The sequence below is a fragment of the Centrocercus urophasianus genome, unplaced genomic scaffold (assembly GCF_019232065.1).
Source record: "Centrocercus urophasianus isolate 14NV4802_14NV808 unplaced genomic scaffold, USGS_Curo_1.0 seq_12, whole genome shotgun sequence".
In the NCBI taxonomy this organism is placed as follows: Eukaryota; Metazoa; Chordata; class Aves; order Galliformes; family Phasianidae; genus Centrocercus; species Centrocercus urophasianus.
The window spans coordinates 38961177-38981622 of NW_024884364.1; the positions used below are offsets into that span (position 1 = coordinate 38961177).

General features: G+C 39.1%; 1 protein-coding gene across 19 annotated transcripts in view; it reads left to right on the forward strand.

Moving 5' to 3' along the window:
* Positions 1-20446, forward strand: part of DMD (dystrophin) — a 979751-nt gene that overhangs the window by 918392 nt on the left and 40913 nt on the right. For all 19 annotated transcript variants that reach the window (XM_042811110.1, XM_042811098.1, XM_042811099.1 and 16 more), the window contains 5 exons: positions 1705-1906; positions 4952-5037; positions 7765-7922; positions 16076-16242; positions 18340-18451. In XM_042811110.1, coding sequence (XP_042667044.1) covers positions 1705-1906; positions 4952-5037; positions 7765-7922; positions 16076-16242; positions 18340-18451 — 725 coding nt within the window. The remainder of the gene's footprint in view (positions 1-1704; positions 1907-4951; positions 5038-7764; positions 7923-16075; positions 16243-18339; positions 18452-20446) is intronic.

Below are 20446 nucleotides of genomic sequence, written 5' to 3' on the forward strand. Positions count from 1 at the left end.
TAAATTGCTAGAGGAAAGGTATCTAGCTATGACTCTTTGCGATGGATCTGATAAATATGCTTTTGCAGGGTATAGCACTGACCTCAGAATAGCCATATTTTATATGCTAGTAGGTTAAATAAAATATTCCAAATTTTTTTTTTTTAGTAACTATCCATATGCTAATATGAAAAACCAAAAAATGTAATAATGCCCTGTGCATATAACAACATATTCTAAGTTAAATCTCTTGGTACAGTACTAGGGGTAGCGTTGTGGGCTTTCCATATTCACTCTAGCACTGAGTACCTCAGGCACCAGGATGAAATTTTCAGAAGCACTTGCAGGATTTAGCAGTAGATATTCCTATTGATTTGCAGTAAAATTTCCACTCCCAAAATTCTTTTGGCAGTTCCAGAATCACAGCATACTATCAATGCAATGTTACCAAGCAGCCCTGCACGCAGCTGAAGTATTTTTCAAGGCGCCAGTTTAATCTTTGGTATTGTTCTTTGGTATTCTCAAGTGTGAATTTGGCACATGTGCCCTTAAGCTGCATGAAGCTCTAAAAAAGGATTCCTGTATGAGGTTCTGCATTTTGCCTACCAAGACTCAATAAAACACAGTTTTATTGCAGTGAGAGAAAAACAGGTCTTGCAATTGGGTCAGTTTATTTCCCAATTCTGTAACAAATTTTCAGGATGGTTTTCCTGAGGTGCACTGAATTGTGCTGCACTTTGTGACTACTCGTGGTATGCGTAGGGCTAGCAACATCTGGGCTTTCATTTCCCCTTGCTCAACCTCTAGAAGTTCTATGCAAGGATTTACAGACGGTTTTCATGTCACAGCAGGAAGATCTACTGCCCCAGATAGTCTCATTTTTCTGATTACTTTTGTTTTCAGCATCTCGTAACTCTCTGATTTGGTGTCTTCCAAAGTATGAAATTGTTATTATTCAGAAATTAAGAATATTTTTAAGAGCTGATGTTCTGTTTTGCTGTGGACATCCAAATTTCAAAATACAGCTGACTTAAACTGAAATAGAAATCAAGATTTTAAATGTCAGTAGCAGAAAAACTGTTTTGCGTTGACTGATAGGTATTAAATTTGCCTTACTGCATTATGTCATAAAGATACTTACAAATTTAAATACTCATCAGAATTAAAGATTTATAAATTCTATTAATAAATTTTGGAATCTTTTTTCCCATGTTCTTGCCAGAGAAAAAGTAGCAGGGAAGTTGACCCCCCTTCCATTGTGATTTTTTTGCATGTTCCTGGTGGAATTTGGTTCATTGAAGATTTCTTGACTTCTTGAGTAGTGCATTTCACAAAAGCTGAGGATGAGCACTGTGTGTACAGCACATCCAGTGAACACGGTTGTCAAATAGTACCTTATCTGTAGGAATATAAAACATGAAACATAGAATTTTTATTTACACGGTAGTTTAGGTAATATTCCCATACAATTTAATAGTGTAATGGGTACTTCATGGCTAAAAAACCCCAAAACATTTTATAAACACTGCTAAGACCACAGCTGAATAAACAGTGCACCTGTGGGAGTCTTGGAACCAGTCTTACACCTGACTACCACAGAATATAAAATGTCCTCTGACCAGACATGTAAGCCAAGCAAACTGTTGTATCTATAACTCCTTTTTGATACTGGTAGTACAACCACTGTCTCTCTGCAGTCTTCATTGTGTTTCTTTATTTTTGCAGTGGATCTCCTGAATCTGTCTGCTGCATGTGATGCCTTGGACCAGCACAACCTCAAGCAAAATGACCAGCCGATGGATATTCTGCAGATCATTAACTGCTTGACCACTATTTATGATCGACTGGAACAGGAGCACAATAATCTGGTCAATGTTCCTCTCTGCGTGGACATGTGCCTCAACTGGCTGCTGAATGTCTATGACACGTACGTATGGATGCTGTAAACAGAGTGCTCTGAAAAGCTTTCCCAGCATCACGAGGGGAAAGGGGAAAGGGCATGAGCTGGCTGCCACGCTATAACATATGAATGGCTTGAAGCTAAAGAAATAGCAGTTGAACTGAAAGTGATGGCTTTAATGGCTGCATTTAGCTCAATCGATTTAGCCCCTGATTAGGCCTGCAACATTGGATTTATTCATCTAAACAATGAGAGCTGGAAAACAGAACAGATTGCTGTGTTCAGAGCAATTCTAGGATCTCCCCTGTTGGTCATGGCTTTGCATGGCTTTTTAAAATTTCTTCAGATAAAGCAATTCAAGAGAAGTATCAAGAAGCAACAGTAGGATTAACATCGTATAGACTCTTGCTTGTGTCTGTACTTCTGGATGCTAAACATTTTCAGAGCTGTAAGTTTTCTGTAGCTTTCAATCTATAATCCTTGGTCAAAGTTGGAAGAGCTTCATCTGTAATCTTAAGCATTTACAGCCCTTAGCAGTCAGGAGATATGAGAAATGCTTCATGTAAAATTTAATTTTAAAAAGTCTACCTTTAAGTGTAAATAGAGCATATGTAAATAGAGCAATAAATATTTACCTTAATCAAATTAAAGATGTTCTATTCAATGGATTAGTGATGTTGTTCAGATAAATACCAACGCATGTTCTGCAAACTAATTTTAGAATAAGCCATTCTTTTTGTATTTAGTGAATTTAGTGAAACGAAATGTCAGTAGAAGTCTTTATTTGTGTTTGTTTTTTTAAGGTTCTTATCAGTTGCCTTCAGCCAGACATGCCCATTACTTTGGCAGAATAAAATTCATGTGTAGAAATGGAAGCACATGAAAAAATTACTGTATTCCATTGCCATTTTGAACTGTAGTAAAGTTCCATAACATTATTCTTCCATCCATCCTTTATCACAGCCCTGAAACTTCAGTGATCACCTGCACACAAAAGAAGTATGCAGTCTTTTCCTGCAGAATCATCTGTGATAAGACAGTTGCTTGTATCATCATCTGCAGCAACTGCAGAATCCTGTGAAGTGGATTACGCAGATTACATTATATTTTTGTGCAGTGTACCAGTGCTAGGAGTGGGGCTATGTTCATTTAACTGCTAAGCTTTATTTCTTTAATCTGCTTTGGGTTTTGCTGAACTCCAGTTCAGTTGAGTTATCATCTGCTACAAATTACATATATAGAGAGATAGCCAACTGGTGAAAAACAAAAAAGACACAGTAGGGATGTTAATCCAGATCAGCCACACTGGTGGCAGAGAGAGAAATGAAAGTCATTTCCCAGGCTGCTCCTAAGCTGGACCATCCAGTTTAGATTTGCTGTGTCCAGTCTAGCTTTCGTTATGAAGCACTCTGTTGAAAGTACAGCATTAGAAATTATAATTGGCTGCCTCCAGGCAATTCCCTAGGTATGCTAGGGAATTGTGTATTGCAGGACTCGATGAAACACAGTTGTTTTATGTGTGAGGAAAGCTCCTAGCTGTTTTGCTGAAATTCAGGTTTGAATTATGCTGGTAGAGAGATGACCTTGGGGTTACTTGTGTTTAGCTTTCATTGTAAACTTAATAGGAAGAGATCAACTGAAGTGCATAGTAGCACTGGAGACATTTAATTCGATATACTGAATTTTTACTCTTCTTATAATTGAAAACTGTCATTTGTAAAGATACTAATCAAATTCAGTGCCAATGACTGATCTAATTATGGACACAGCTCTGCAAAGCCAGCACGTATTCAGATTTGTTTTAATTGATCAGTCACTCATGCTCATTTGCAGTAGCATGCTAAATTACTGCTTTGACTTGGAGGGGGAGTAGAGTGAACTGAACAACTCACGGTTCGTGCAGGTTCCAATTTAATATGCCTTGCAGGGAAATAATAATTCTACATTCTTCTCCTATATAATTTGTATCAGCCTGGTGTTCATCAGCGGGAATTTCTCAGGGCACGGATGATAATTAATTTGGAAAAGCTTTGAGGGAGAGGAGTAAAAAGAGCGGAGTGGGGAAAGCATAGGTAAGCAGCAAATGCCTATTGATGGTGAAAAGCACAAGATACTTGGAAAAAGGCTGCACATTCTGAATTCTGCTTTTTCACCATTTTAGGACTGCACCTTTTATAGGTGTTGCAGGGAACAGGCGTAGGTAAATGAGTGCTGTTGACTCTTGCAGTGCATTAATAGGATTATAAAGAAGGCATGCATCCTGGCTAATAGTACAGCCTAGTGCATGGGTATAATGTGTCTGTCCATTACTTAATGTACTTTCAGTGGTGTTCTTATTGGTGGCACTTCAAAATCGTTGACAAGTCTGTGCTTCCAAAAGTCAAGTCTAGGTGTTAGCTTACTGTGTTGTGTATGTTTCATTTGCAATAGGTGTTATGTATTTGTAATGTTATGTGAGATAAGTCTTAGTTGAAGCCAGCAATGGGGAATAAATTGAGCTGAACTGGATCTATGAGAAAAGGGCTGAAGGTTTGTCACTGCACTGCTTGCAGCATAGAGGGAACACATCTTGTTGTGTTCCCATCAAAAAGCAAAAGCAGTAGCACAGGCACATCACAAACTGGTGTGAAGGTGATTGTGAGGGAAGGCCAAGTCGAGACACTCCAAGAACTGAGGTGACCAGGGCCTTCAGCCTGCTCAGGTTTGGGTGATAGGAGAAGGAGCTTATAAACCACTGTTACGTTACTGACTACAACCTGCCTCCATTCTCCTTGTTTCTAGGCGAGATTAATCAGCAAGTTACTTAGTGCCTCTGTTAATACGTGTTATTGTTTCTGCATGAGACTGTTTTTGATTGTACTGGTTTGGTTTAGCTTTGCCCATGGAATTTCACCTCTATATTTTATGTTCAGTTTCCAACATATGTGCTAGCAGGCCAGCGTATACCATGCAAAGTTGGGGTTTTTTGTGACTTCATTTAATAAGACTGTAGTGTTGTGTTAAACTTTGTAAAAGCCAACAAGTTGTTACACGAATGGATTATATAATCAGCCAATATTTCATTCCTTTCAGGGGTCGAACAGGAAGGATCCGTGTCTTATCTTTCAAAACTGGTGTTGTATCTCTTTGTAAAGCACACCTGGAAGATAAGTATAGATGTAAGTCAACATAATTCCTTGTATTTTTTTAGTTTATATTCTGTTTTCTATTTGTCTTACTTGTTCACTGCAGTTTTGGGTAGTTCAGCACAGTGGTCTCCAGACTTTCTTGATCACTGAGCATGCACTGAACGTATTTATTTATAAATTATATGTACAAGTATGCTACTATATTACATGCATTACAAAGCACAAAAACAGACATTAAAAAAAAAAAAAAAAAAAAAGAGATAAAGATGAAATACACACAGGTTTTATTTAATTTATTAACAGTACAAAACATTTTTCTTACTGTACCTGAAAGGATTTGCACACCCACTGGGGTGCATACATTTCCCTGTGGAGACCACTGGTTTAGCACACCTTCATACACAGAAATGCACAGCTATACACTTGGGTGGAAAAATGTAAATGCTGAAACTTGATGCTTTTGCGTAAAAGGGTGGTAGATGCTTTTGACATGCCACAGTAGAGAGAAAAAATGTGTAAACAGTGAGATGAAAAAGGCAGTAGAAAAGCAGTATTGATCCAAAGGACAGCTTGCATTACAGCACTTTGAAATATGTTACTCTTAAAACTATTTTCCACAGTGTGATCTGAGTCATGCTACATATATTATATTTAAACGTACTTGTTACTTTTAAATAAATATTAAAGGCATGCTGGAATTTTGCATATTATAATAGCTCAAATTGTATAATTCTCAAAAAAGTTCCACTTCACGTTTTAGTTTCAACTGACTAATGAATCAGTTTATTAGTGAGGCAGGGATCCAGAAAAAATCTACTGATAAGGACGTTTTTCAGGAGTTACTTACTGCTTAAATTACATAACACCCATACAAGCTTTGAAAAAGCCTTCTTCAGATTTTGTTCCAGTACCACAGCAGTTCTTCATTAGTAGTTATTAGTTTATTATTCTACTAATCAGGGCTGAAAAAAGCTGAAGTAAAAATAAACAGTCCTAAAACAGTCTGTTGTACAAATCATATATGTGCATGTGTAATTGGATCGGATTATAGGGCAATCACTGTGATTGTCACAGTTTAGATCTTCAGATGTTTTGTGGAGGTTTTCTGGAAAAGTATTCAGAGGATCTTTAAAGAAAAATAATACAGATATTTTTTAAAATGATGTCCCGTTGAGAATTATCAGTTATAAAGTAAAACTTTTGTTCATGTATTATAGTCTCCTGTAGTGTGTAGGCATGGTAATGCATAACCCCCTTTTGATGCTGCAGAACACAGTATTTTATTGATGAGGGTAATTCAGAGCTGAATAGTTTGTGGGAGAGGAAGGAATCATCTCTGCCAGGTTGTGGTCTGGCTTCACCATCCCTGCCAAAGTCATAATGTAGTTGCTGTTAGCATTGCTGCTTTACATGATGAGTTACACCTCTTAAAGATTTTCCAAGGAAAGAGTTTTTAAAAGATTTGCCTGAGGAGGCTGTGGATGCCCATCCCTGGAGGCATTCAAGGCCAGGCTGGATGTGGCTCTGGGCAGCCTGGTCTGGTGGTTGGTGACCCTGCACATAGCAGGAGGATTGAAACCAGGTGATCATTGTGGTCATGGGTGGTTCAATCCAGGCAATTCTATGATTCTATGATTCCAACATTTGTGTAGCAGAGCAGTGTTGGTTCTTAAAGAACAGAATTCTTTTGACTTGCAGAGGTTATGGGGAAGAATTTCTCCCCAAATTATGTGTCATAAAACTAGTCTTGGCAAAAGTGAAATGTGTAATTAAAAAGTAATCTTTCCTCTATCCATTCCTTTATTCTTTTGGAAGAAAATGGCTGTCATTGCTACTCTGGGAAAGTTATCTTGAACAGTGCTGAATCACCTTTGTGACTGTATCTCTCTCTCTTGTCAGGTGATATGTTAAGGCTACAGAAAAAGGATTTCTTTTTTTCTAGTGATTCCTTCCTTGCTTGCTCTTTCCTTCCTATTGTTCTTTCTTTCTCTCTTTCTTTCTTTGAAAAATAAGCAGAACTTATTCAAGTCATGTATTGTCATCTGAGATACAACCAAATAAATATTTCAGCTAATGCTAACCTGATTTTTCTTATTACAAACTCTAAAACATCCTCATAATATACATAGTATAACTAATTCCCGCTAAATTAAATTTGGCTTATGAAAGGATAATTCTATCCTGTAAAGATCATTTTCTAGCGTGATGCAGTAATAGCACATGACTTAAGGTGACATTTCACTTCAAAAATGAGAACTCAGTATGATACTAATGTTCCCAGTGCATGCCAGGTTCTGTCATACTGTGATATTTTTCTTTCATTTTAGAAATATACCTGCATTAAAAGATTATCTTATACTAAAGTTAGGAGTTCTTGTATTTCAGATCAACTCATCTGAAAGATGCTTGGATTCTGAGTTGTACATTTATTTCTAAGAGCTGATTATTTCTAGAACTTTTACACTGTTCTGAATCAAAGGTCCTGATGTTTAGCTGGCTCTATTGCAGAATCACAGCTGCTCTTGTCAGTAATGACACAGGCGCTGTGATAGATTGGCCTTTTTTCACTGGTACAAGTGAATATTGCTACTAAAAATCAACACTTACTTAACAGAAGCAATGTTTGTGAGAAGCAAAGCAGCCAAACTACAGATACATTTGTGTTTGCGTCCATCAAGGCCATTTATCCCTTTTCATCCCTATCCTGTGTTTCCCCATTGTGGTGTTTCAGCTTCGGTGTCCTTTATGTTTTTCCAGACCTGTTCAAGCAGGTGGCGAGCTCCACTGGCTTCTGTGACCAGCGCCGGCTGGGACTACTGCTACACGACTCCATCCAGATCCCTCGACAGCTGGGGGAGGTCGCTTCGTTTGGGGGCAGCAACATCGAGCCAAGTGTCAGAAGCTGCTTCCAGTTTGTAAGTTCATCTTCGATCTCCATTAATGTTCTATTAGATGTCTCCTTTCCAGCTAGCCTTCCCATATTGAAGAGGACAGAACATCTGGAGGATTGAGATACCGAGGATTTGCTTAATGGAATTCACTGGTTTATTTATTTGACAAGTTGTCTATGACTTACACTGCTTCTTTGTAGGCACTGTCTTCACTAGAAATGAGGTGGTGATGGAAGAAGCCTCAGTTAGCACAGAAACATAGAATAGTTTGGATTGGTAAGACTTTAAGGGTCATCTTCTTCCAACTGCCATGTGATGACAGAGACTCCTCCTACTAGAGAAGGTTGCTCAAAACCCCATCTAGTCTCGTTCTTAAAGCTTATGTTGTCATCTGGAGAGCAAGTAATTGTCATCAGGGCCTGTATCATAACTGAATCCTGCAGGCAGTGGAAGTCTTTGCTGTGGCAGTTCCTGCCTTTATAATTTTCTTCTGCCAGCAGATCACCATTTATTTCACCATATAGATGAACAGCATTGGTTAAACTAATTTTTGTGCATATACATGCCAATGGGAGCTGTGTGCTCAGCAGAGGGATGTGAAAACATGACTGACTGAAGTGCTTTCTAGGGCTTGAGGAGCTCCTGATGAGGTTTTTTCGTTGTCTGAATGGGTAATGCAGCTTTTCATCCTAACAGAATTCTGAAAGAATTTCTGCCTCATCCGTTGAGGAGTATATAGCCAACTCCAGGCTCTTTTTCACTCTTGTAAATCATTTAATCTGAGGAGGAAGAGAGTTAGGGGAATTATTCATCTTTTTGCTAACTAACAGGAAAATGCAAAAGAGTAAGACAGCTACTTAATGAAAAGGTAGAAGATGGGAGGTAATGTATGGTCTTTGTGCATCTTCTTCATTACAGTAAAGGAAACAACTTTGTTCAATCCTGTAACTGTCCCTTGGGGATTTTCTTTGGTTGGATGGGGGCAGGGTTTTTTTTTTGCTTGTTACTTTGCCTACTGCTCAAATTTCATTAGGTAGTAGTTCTGCAATTTTTTTTTCAATGAATATTAATAGTTGATAGTAATCTTCTTACAGACAGTGACTACAGATACAATCTAATTCTAAAATGGACAGGAGCTTTGAGTTGTGATGGGATATTCACTTTTTTTTTTTCCAAATTTCTTTTGTCTGATTCTATAGGATTCGTATTTTTTCATTTCCATATTAATACATTTTAGGGCTGTGTTCCAGGTGAATAACTCAAGCTGATTTACTATGCATAGTAGCTTTGACAGGTAGGTTAAATCCTGATATGGCTTTCAAGGCTTCTGAAAAGAGTTCTTCATGAGGCTTTCAGATGAGACCACTGCAGAATGGTGCTGGAGCAAATCCACAATGAAAGTCTGTATGCCAATAGCTGTTTTGAGCAAGTGACCTTCCTAGGAAATTAGGAATTACCACATCTTATCGTTTTCCCAAGAGAATAGTAACTACACTTAAAAAATGGCATTGAAAAACTGATGAAGAAAGTGACCTTGTAATCTAACAAGAAAATGATGCTTTTCTGTAAAAGAGTTGACAATCTGTGTTTATATTAGGAAGAAAACAATACAATTTGTATTGGTGAGACACACAAAAACCATTGTTTATAAAACAGAAGGAAGACTTGGAGTAAATGATTATTTGAATAAAATGGGATAGCAAAATTGTCTTACAACAACTGAAGAAAAGCCAACTGGCTAAATGCAGCATTGCATGTGGTTGCCAGCGTTTCTAGAAGTACAGCTGAACTTCCACATGGACATAAATCAGAATGCTGGAAAACCTGAGATTTTCTCCTCTTACCTCCACTAAAAACAAGTTTTCTTTTATCTGCATTAAAAGGAATTGCATCCTCTTCCTCCTGCAGATGAAGCCTGGGTTTTGACTTGCAGAGTGGAAGGGTGATTTCTGGCCTGGTTTGCAGCAGCAAAGGCAGTCTGCTAAGAAGGCTTGAGAGGGAAAAGAGGGAAAATAGGGGGACAGGTAGAGTCCAAAGGAAAGGAGCATAGGGAGGGAGAAGGAACCAAGAAGTGGAAAAGTAAAGGCCAAGTTGAAGGGCCACCTAATGGGAGTGACAGTAAGAATGACAGCACAAATAATGGTAACGAAGGAGACTGAATGGCAGGTTAGGATGAGACATGAAAAAAGCAGCCAAGAGTAGAAATGGGGAGAGGTGTGACATTTCCAGGAGGAGAGGAGAGGACTGCAGTGAAATGCTTTCTGTGTAGGAGATGCTGTGAAGCAGCTGTGCCTGGAGTAGGGAGCTCCTGAGAGGGAGCAGTGTGGGGGCTAAGTGGCCGAGGAGAGCTGTGCAAGCTGCCTGTGGGGCAGACATCTCAGTCCACAGGGACATGGCCTGCCACCTCTCCTGGCTGCTCCCTCTTTTTGTCTGCTGATACACACTCAGCTTCCTTTGCTGGGAGGGGAAAATGAACACAAGGAAGGTGCAGGCATAGCTTTTCAGGGCTTTCCGCTTCTGGATTTCCTGATCCTGAGCTGTGGTGCTTCAGGAGCTCCTCATATGCATAACCTCATAGCCCTTCTCACACAGCCATCTTCCACCCCTTTCCTTCTTCACTTGAGTGAGATAATTCAGGTTTTAAAAATAGGTTCACATTGCTGTATCTGAACTAATTTAAATCTTTCTCTGCTCATCCACAATGAGGAATGTCTTCTTAGATTTTTAGTCCGATTTTGTTGTTCTGGTGTTGATAAGCTGGCAATAAATTGCAGTCATGTCAGAGTCTGTGGCAGAAATGCACTTCAGAATTCCCTCTGAATTCCTATGCCCGTTGGGTTGGGTGCCGTGGCAACAGCTTCTTCTGGCATAGACAGCAGCAGAGGAGAAGGGGATGTCGGAGGAAAAGGGGATGTTTTCTCTTCAGCCATAGCTGGGGAGACCTCCACATGTTAGGATCTGAAGTTTGAGTCCTTGGGAGCACCTGGGGAGGGCAGGGCAGTCACCAGGCTTTAGAGATGGGGTGCGGTGTATGTTGTGTGATTTTGGAGAAAGTGTTTTTGGTGAGAGCTTGAGTTTGTAAGGACCATTTGAGGAGTATGTATTTCTGCCTGGGTACAGACTGTGTAAGTACTCCATAGATCCGTAACGAAATTGAGGGAGTTCAGTATTACCGTGGGGTGAAAGCACTTGACTTCTAGATCAGTGATGGCTATGTTTGTTAAGTAAGTAGGATAGTGAATTTTTATTGGTTAAGGGACAAAAACATTGTTTTTATCACAGTCTAAATCTATTAAATGATTCCTTGTGAAGCAGAGAGAGAGGGCTAGGTATTCACATCACCACCTTGTGTGCTTTACTGAGACACTGGGAGACAGAAGAAATGTGAGATGAAAACAGAGACAGATGAAAGTGTCCCCTGCTCGATATTTGGTTCTTAGCTCTAAGCCATTGTGTATTTTTTCCAAGGGTGTACTCAAAATAGAGTGCTTTATATAAAAAACTGGTAGAGGTGATGCTAAGGAGCAGTTAATATCTGTATTTCAGACCTTGTTTCTTTTCATTTTGACAGATTAAAGTATTTTAATATTCTGTTGCATAGTCTTAATTTCTGGGTTTGCTTTCAATCAGTGAAGATCAACAGTAGACAGTGAAGTTTTTACAACCACTTAACTGGGTGTCTGAATACAGTGTATTTACTCAGACAAGTAAAAGTCAAAATAGGGGCCCGTTACCTCTTTTAGAAGGAGTTTGTGAAGTCCAAACCCTGGCCAGGACACTGCGAATGGGACACTGCACTGATTTGAATTGGTTGGACAGTTGTTTTATGAGGGCTGCATTTTTTAACTATTCCTGTTTCTATTCATTTATTTTTTTAATATCGAGGAAATATCAGTAACGTGTTCAAACAGCTTTGTATAGTTGTGTGCAGATCTGTATGGAAATAATGGACAGATGCAGTGTTGCTGCTGAGAGACTCAATCTCTTGAGATTCAGACAGCCCTAGTTTCTATTTGTAGGATTTTTCTTCTGCTTTTGGCTCTGACACAGAAGAACTGGCCTACAGGGAACTAGCAAATCTCCTTCCTCAAGCTGGTACACTGTGTCAGAGAACAGCAGTTCTGGTTTTATTTCAGTAGGATTTTGTGAACCTGTGCTTGACTTTGGGAGGCAATCTTGAAGAGTCTTACAAGAGAACTGGTTCAAAGAGTTATTTTAAAGTGATTTAGTTTGAGAGGCAAAGAGTAAGAAGATGATGATTTTTAAGTGTATATGATACAAAGCTGAAACTAAGGCACTTCTGCATTCTTGTTTGGTTTTTTTTGTTGTTTTTTTTTTTTTTTTTTTCTCTATTAGTCTTAACCACAACCCTAAAAACACTGAGTGGAGTGGAGTAAGTGTAATATAAAGGATTAAATAAATGATCTTAAGCATTCACTCCAAGAGTCAGCCAGATTTAAGCATTTTGCATCACCCTATGTTACCTTTGTAATAATCCTCCCTTTGTTGCCTATGAACTAGTTCTAGTCTCAGAAACTATGAGCTCTTGACTTGTGTTTTCTTGCCAGCTGGCAGTGGGGAGAACACAAACATTTTGGGGAAGCTGTTCAAGGGTGGAAGATGAGGTTCAGCGGGGTTTAATCTAACTCTAAGCTCTGGAAGACAGGGCTTCTGTTTATGGCTTGCTCTGCATTTTTAAGCTTTAACAAATCACAGGAATCCCATTCCTCAGTTTGAGTTTGTCCAAAGTAGTAGTTACATTAACGTAAAGCTTTTCATCCTTTATGGAAAATACTATTAAATTAATAACATTAAATTATTTCTGGTTAGTTCCTTGCCCTGCAGCTATGCAGAATATAATTCCTCAAAAATGTTATCAGAAATTGATGCTATGTTATATGACTGTCTGAAAACATACTGCATTTTTCATGTAACATCATGACTCTATTTTGGACCATATTTTTCAATATGCATAGATGAAGTTCATACAGTGCAGGGTAATTTTAAACGTACTAGCTGGAATATAAGAAGGAAATTAAAAAAACTAAAAAAATCTGACTCCTAAGCATTACATAAAGATGCCAACACCGTGCAAACTCTTTGTTTTCCCTTTGTTTCTGCAGAATAAATACTGAAAAACAGATGTGTGGAATATGACGAATTTGAATGTACCCCGTAACAAATTGTTACGTGTAAGCTGGAAAGGGCTTTATGAATTTTATTTTATGATTCACTCTGTTATTACCATAAAAATTGGGAGTTCCACTGAAATGTGTTCAAGAGAAGAACCATTAATATTCTTTACAGCTCACTCTTGTTGGTTCAGATACGTACTGCATGAATTCAGACTTTCCCTTATGTAAAATCGTCAGCTGCCGCCTTTACTGGATTTAGAGATTATTAAAAAAACTGTAATAGCAGCTCAGGGAACAGTTGGGAACTGCCTGTCCTCTACCATCTGACCCTGACCAGCTTTCTCCACATGTCTTTAAATCTTCATGCAGTATGATTTGGAACCAGTTCTGATACATTTTAATGCTCCTAATCTCTCTGAGCCCAAGTTTTGTACATCCGGGGTGTGGAGCCCTGGGTAGGCAACTATTGGGCTTGCTGGCAATCGGCAGTGACTGCAAAATTAAAGAGATCTTTGAAAGTTACAGAAAATCTATCATCACTGCAGCATTTTTTCTCTGCAAATTTAAGGCAACTACAAGTATACAGTAGTGCTTTGAGCTGCTCATTTTTATTCCGTCTGCAGCTTGCATTGCAGCATTTCAACACACTTCATGTTTTCCTATTAGAAATGGAATATTAAAGAGATACCCGTAAAATATTAGAGATTTAGAGGACCCTTGCGTTTTAAGTGTAGCTTGCCAGGCAGAGGAAAGATTTGCCAGTGTGGTTCTGGTGGATGCTGACTTGCTGAATGAGCTGCAGAAAATCACTCCCCTGCCCCTTTGTTTCTGTAGCTGCCAACTGGAAGCAGGCATATAAATCATTATATTTCATGAATACCTCTTTCTCTTAAGAGACTTCTAGAACTAATTTTATTTTCTTGAATTCATTGATGTCCTTCGGTGGAAAGTGGTATTCACTCCTCTGACAAAATTCTGTTGCCACTGTTACCTGGATTTCACTGTACTGTTTTGTTTTTCTCTGTTTTTGATGCTGGGGTTTTTTTGGGAAGAACATTGAGGGACTTTGCCTGAATAACTGTAGATATGTTGGCATGCCAGTAAGAAAACCCTGACAATATATATGTATATATTTCTAATTAAAATATTGCAGCAGCATTTTAAGTCTATGAATGCAGTCCGTTATTCAGGAGACAGTCTATGTTTTTTCATTTTTTTCTTGTTTTCAGGAGTTTGGTCCTTGAGACTTAGCATTTTTCTCATTCTGAAAGTATTGATCAGTTAATTGATTTGTAAAGACTACAAACAGTGTTAACTTTAAAAAAAAAATAAATGCACAAAAAAAAAAAACAAACCTTAATTGATTTTTCTTATAGCTTTCTTCTGTTTAGATCTGCAGCGTAAAATTTTCCCAAACTTCGTTGTTATAATTGTTCTTCAGTTGAACAAAACCTGAAGGTTTCAGATAGGTCATACTAAGGTCATATTTCATGAGAAATTGTAAAAGTAACAGAACAAGCATTAAAAAGAAAACAACTCTCAATCCCCTGTTCACTGTGGTCCACGTACACGATACATTAATGCTTACTGTTTATTGAAGTGCTTCAAATAGATTTGAAACCACAAATTAAGTCTTTGCCCTGTGAAACTTAAAATCTAAAGGATTGGATCACAAAAGACTGTGTTTAAATGCCCAGAGGAAAAAAAAAAAAAAAAGGAATCCGGAAAATTAAAACATATTTAGTTTGTAAATACAGTTTCTGTTGGAAGGATAGAAGGATCTGTCTTGAGGAATTTGAGATGACACCTTAAAGTGGTTTACAGAAATGGAGTGGGATGGTGTCCTACTTCATCACGGTTGCTGTCCTCTGCGTAGGCTCTTCTTCCTCCCTCGTGTCTTCCTGTTGGAGGGAGCCCTTTGCTATTTCCACCTGATCCATCATCTCTTTCAGGGCTGAAACCAGGCTCCTGATTCTCAGATAACAAGTTCTGTGCTTGTTCTGTTCAGTCCTACACAGTGGAGTGAATTTTCCCATAGAAATTCACAGTCATTTCACTGTTTTCTTTTAAATTCCTTCTGAAACTGTTTGACTCTGTTCCTCAGTATTGTCTGTAGCTGTGTGACCTCTGCTTGTGCTGATCTTTTTTGTTCCACTGCTTTGTGTTTCTAGTCTGTTTACAATTCCTTGTTCCATGCTCTATGTGCTGAGAAGAAGGAACTATGCATGGTTTTGGTGTTTGCACAGTGCCAGGTGCTCTGGAAGTCTCTTGTTCCTCAGAGTTACTGTTCAACAGATACATAAAATAATTGCCCTATTAGGATATGATGGGAACAAAACAGAGAAATAGGGCTGCTGCAAGGTTTGAGTGGAGTGTTTTGCTCTTGGCGAAGAGACAAAAGAAGGACGTATTAAAATACAAGACTAAAAGCATCATGTTCTGTGGGACAGAGATGCATTGTGTTTTCAGGCAGTGGCAAGAAACTTAATGTTGATTTGGTGGGAAGAGGGACTGTGAGGCTTTTAAGGAGGTGAAGTTTGTATGTTCAACAGCAGGCTTGAGAAGGACTTCAAATGATTTCCTTGTATATGCATTTTGGAGAAAGATCAGTGTGACAACGAAGAGTGTTAAAGGAATTTTGATAGAAATACATGCAATTTTTAGGGGTTGGATAACACAGTGTTTGTTAAAATGAGGAGTGCTACAGAAGTACAGATAAGAGATAGAGGAGGCACAAGATTATCTTTAATGCCAGGTGTTGTAAGTGGATGATTTTTGTTGTGACAGAGTACATAGCAGTGCTGTCTATTATAAGAGAGAATGAGAGAAAGCGAGATTGGAAACATTAAAAGTGTTTGGTTCCTGTTTTCAGAGCAGTATCCTGAAGGTTGCTTGGTTTTCTGGGGGATGGGTGAACTGAGGGAAAAATTGAACTTGGAGAAAGGATGCAGAGCTTGTAGGAGAACAGTGACTTGAACTGTTAATTAGCTGATGGTACACTAATCACTTCTGCTGAACCCTTGTCTTCCTTCTCTGCTTCAGGCTAATAACAAGCCCGAGATCGAAGCAGCCTTGTTCCTGGACTGGATGAGACTGGAACCACAATCCATGGTGTGGCTGCCCGTGCTGCATAGGGTGGCTGCTGCAGAAACTGCGAAACACCAAGCGAAGTGTAACATCTGCAAGGAGTGCCCCATTATTGGGTTCAGGTACAAACTAATTTCCTCTCTACCTTGTGTACCACTGCTTGATGTATAGGTAGCTCTGCTTGTTCCCAGGCAAGTCATGTCCCTGATTTTCCGTGTGTTGTTGAAGTTAAGGAGGGTTTTGATGGGGCGTGAGGGAGGGTAACACTTAGACTGGGTACAGTGGTGCAAAAGCTGAAGATAACAAAAATCATTTACTGGTTAAGATAACATCCCTCCTCTGTATTCTGCCCTTCGAGTCTTTCTGTGCCTCAGCCACTAACATGATTTGCTTTAGATTCAGTTTCTTATACATGCAGCTTTATTTTCAGAATTGGGTCCTAATGAACTGCTTTCTATCATAGCATAAAGCAAGGAATGACTTGAAATTTTCCAGGCGTAAAGATAGTGTGGATTTTACAGAGAAGGAATGTGGTTAGTGGGATATTAACTAGTATGCTGGACATGTTGCTAATCTGTTTAACCATCTGGATCAACACTGTGGTTACTATAGCAATGAATAAGTCGATGTGTTGTAAAATGGCCGTGTGCTGGTATGCCTGTTGAGAATCCACTTCACAGCTAAGTAAATACTCACTTTCAATTATGCCTAGACTTGTTTTATCACTTCTCTTCCTAATAGCTGCTTTGTATAGTTTCTGTCCTTGTTCCTGATCTTCTTTTACTTTTGGCATTTTTCCTTCCATAGTATCCTGATGTTTACAAAGACCTTTTTATAATTTTAGTTCTAAAACCACGGTGTTGAACAGCAACAAGCAATACCACATAGAAAAGCCACCATTTCACTCTACCATGTGAGAATATGAGTGGGTTTTTTTTACACTTATAGTGGGGTAGCCCTTTCTCCTATACAGTTGTACAGGCAGTGAGAAGCAAGGGAAATAGTTAAAGTTCTGCTTTGTTTTGAGTCTGGGTTTTTCTTCAGTTGAGCCATTTGTCACGTCTTGTAAACTCATCCCCTGCTTTTATTCTTCTTGGTTTTTGAAACTGGAGAATGATAAGTATTACTGAAGAAGAGCCAGGGATGGGTTGTGATGAGTTCAACACAGTCACAAAGAAAAAGCTTCCTATTCCAGAGGCAGTTCATGAAACTACTGAATTACTCTCACAATTTATATAAACAGCTGGAGACAAGTGGATGGAATTGGAAAATACAGCACTTCGAAAATCAAAGAATACCAATTGAATGAATAGTGTGTAGTTAGTTAGCATCAGAAATGTGGAGGGTGGACACTAGAGCTCTGTGTTTCCTGATTTCCCTGATCTCATCTGCCCCTTAAATTTATATAACAATTCTAATACGATAGTCAAATCTGTCAGAGATTTTTTTCTCTGCCTTTGCAAGTCTTTGAGACCCTGTTTACAGACTCGACAAAAAGACATTGTGTTGGACAGCTTTTAGAAAGTTAATACTGTGAGCCTCAGTACAGTGAAACAATGTTCTTTTGAGGTTATTGTGACAGAACTGCTTAGCCTATTTGGAACAAGAAAACCCTTATGCCTCCGGCTCTTTCAAGCACTTCAGCGCAGCGGATACAAGTTAGCTGTCTCATAAAACTGATGAGATTAAATAACGGCCTAAAAGTGCATTCAGATTTTTGCATGGATGGCATTCTATACATAAAAATTATATTTTCACGAAGATGCTGGAGCGTGAACAAATCCTTACCTTCAGTCAGCACTGAAGGGCTTGCTGATGGTACATGTTGAGCAAGGCATTACTTCTGTGAACTCTATTTGCTTAAGAAATTCTGTGTTTTGTGTCATGTCGCAGACCAAAGGGACTGAAATTAGCATTATAGAAACAAAGATCTTGGTGCTCTGTTTTGTGAGAGAGCGATTTGTAGTTAGAACTCTTCAGCATTGCCCACTGTTAGAAATTTTGTGACACAGAGGGATTCTTTTTGAAAATTCTTTGCTAAGCATGTCCACTTTGTTGGTTTTAGGCAGCAATCCTGCCCCTCAAACAGGCCCTGTCCTGTAATGTGCGCTGTGGGACATCTCAGGGAAAAGCACCTAATAACTTAGAAAGCTCCAAAGGCTGACATGAAGTATTCATATACTAAGCACTGAAGCCGTGTTTTTTTCCCCCTCTTTTAGGTACAGAAGCTTAAAGCACTTTAACTATGACATCTGCCAAAGTTGCTTCTTCTCTGGCCGTGTTGCAAAAGGTCACAAAATGCACTATCCCATGGTGGAATACTGCACACCAGTAAGTAACTGTTTTACTGACCCTTTTACTGACCCTTACTGCTCATGGTTAAGTAGAAAGGAAAAGCTTCATTTGCTGTGTTCAGGGTAATAGAGCATTTGGGTGGTGTTTTCCCCCTATAATGAAATTGCCTTCTGTAATCTGTACATTGCAACAGTTTCTAATGCTTAATAGAGTCCAATAGTTGGAGGTAAATTGAAGTATCATTGTTTGTACAGTGCTCTATAGTAGTATGTTATTGCATGCTGATGAGCTGCTCCATGTTCAGTGCCATCCATGTATGTATTAAGAAGGCTGTGGTTTGCACAAGCGTGTTTCTGTCTTAATCATAATGTTTTCTTCCTATCCCTGTGCTTCTTTTCCTTTCCCCAGGAGGTTCGTACTTGTTTTTCCGACGACACTACAACTGCATCTTTAAATTCTTCACTATTTAGTAGTACTTTTTTATTTTATATTGACTGGAGAATACAACATATCAGGGAAGTTTTTTAGAGTAGCAAATGAGGTTTCATTTCCGAAGACTGGAAGTGCTGTTCAGTGCAGAACAGAGTCATAGAATCACAGAATAGCTCAGGTTGAAAAAGACCTTAAAGATCATGGAGTCCAACCACAACCTGACCATACTACCCTAACTCTAACAACCCTCCGCTAAATCATGTCCTTGAGCACCACATCCAAGTGGTTTTTAAACACATCCGGGGATGGTGACTCAACCACCTCCCTGGGGAGCCCATTCCAGTGCTTAACAGCCCTTTCTGTAAAGGAGTTTTTCTGCCTTCCCTTATGCAAAAGCATCACTTTTGCATAAATGTTTCTTTCGTTCAAAGCAGCTGGTAAAGAAAACTCACATGACCCTGGCAGAGGGCCATAAATTAGAGGAGCTCTCAGGCTGTCCTTTCACAGTACAGCATACCTGAACTGTCAGCTGTCTTTGCTATTGTGTGTGGTAATCCTGAAGCATTCCAAATTATGGATTCTTTTCCTAATGTTATAGGATAGTCATTAATCTTGTACTTTTGTCAAGTGTAAATGGTGAAAATAAAGCATTAAAATTAAGTATAGGCTAGCTATGTGAACAATTTTTACATCTTAAATCAAACAAAAAGGCTTTGCCAAAATGAAGCAGACTTTTAGCTTTTCTTAGGAAGTGAGGAAAGACAGAGAAGAAATTTTCACCTAAAATATCGTAGTAGAGCAAATACAGTACTTCAATTTAGTTTTAATTTATGGGTGTTTTACATTATAAACTTTTACCAAAGCATTCAAACGGCACAATTTAATCCACATGTCTACAAGGGGAAACCAGCGTGTTTCTGCTCACTTTTCATCAGCATTCACTGGCTGATGCTTCTCAACATCTTTCCCTGTGGGTTGAACTTAATGGGAGGGGGTGATTTGCCTGAGCTGCTGCACAGGTCGGAGGGAAACCTTAGCAATGGTGAGACGAGTCTGAACAGACCTCTCCACGTCAGGTGTTCCTGCAGCAGAACTGCCCACAGCACTCCTTCCAGTTGAGCTGAGTGCATTCTTGCTGAGTCAGCTGCTGGTTTGTTCTGTGGTTTGCCACTCTTATTCTTGTTAAGAAGCAATGTGGAAGATCGTGAGGAGTTCAGGGAATGCACAGAACAACATCTCACTGCTATTTTCTTACCTGTTCATAAGGTGTGTTTCTAGGAAGGTGTGAATAGAGAGAAATGAAATGGCGTGGTGAGACGCTCCCACAGCCTGAAGCAATTCACTGCAACACAGACAGCATCCAGCAGGTTCCTCTTCTCCCTGACAGTGGAGGTTACTGACAGGCCTAAGGAGAACTTGTAACAGCATCCAGATTGCTGAATCAGAATAAAGAAGCATTTAAAGACAGTAAATTTTTTGGTGAGTTCTGAACTCTGACAGCCAGTGCTAATGTGCCGTGCCTGCCTGTACCAGCAGTGAGCTGAATTAGAGTAGAATTAACTGGGGCAAAAAAGTGAATGTGACACACAGTAAGCACTG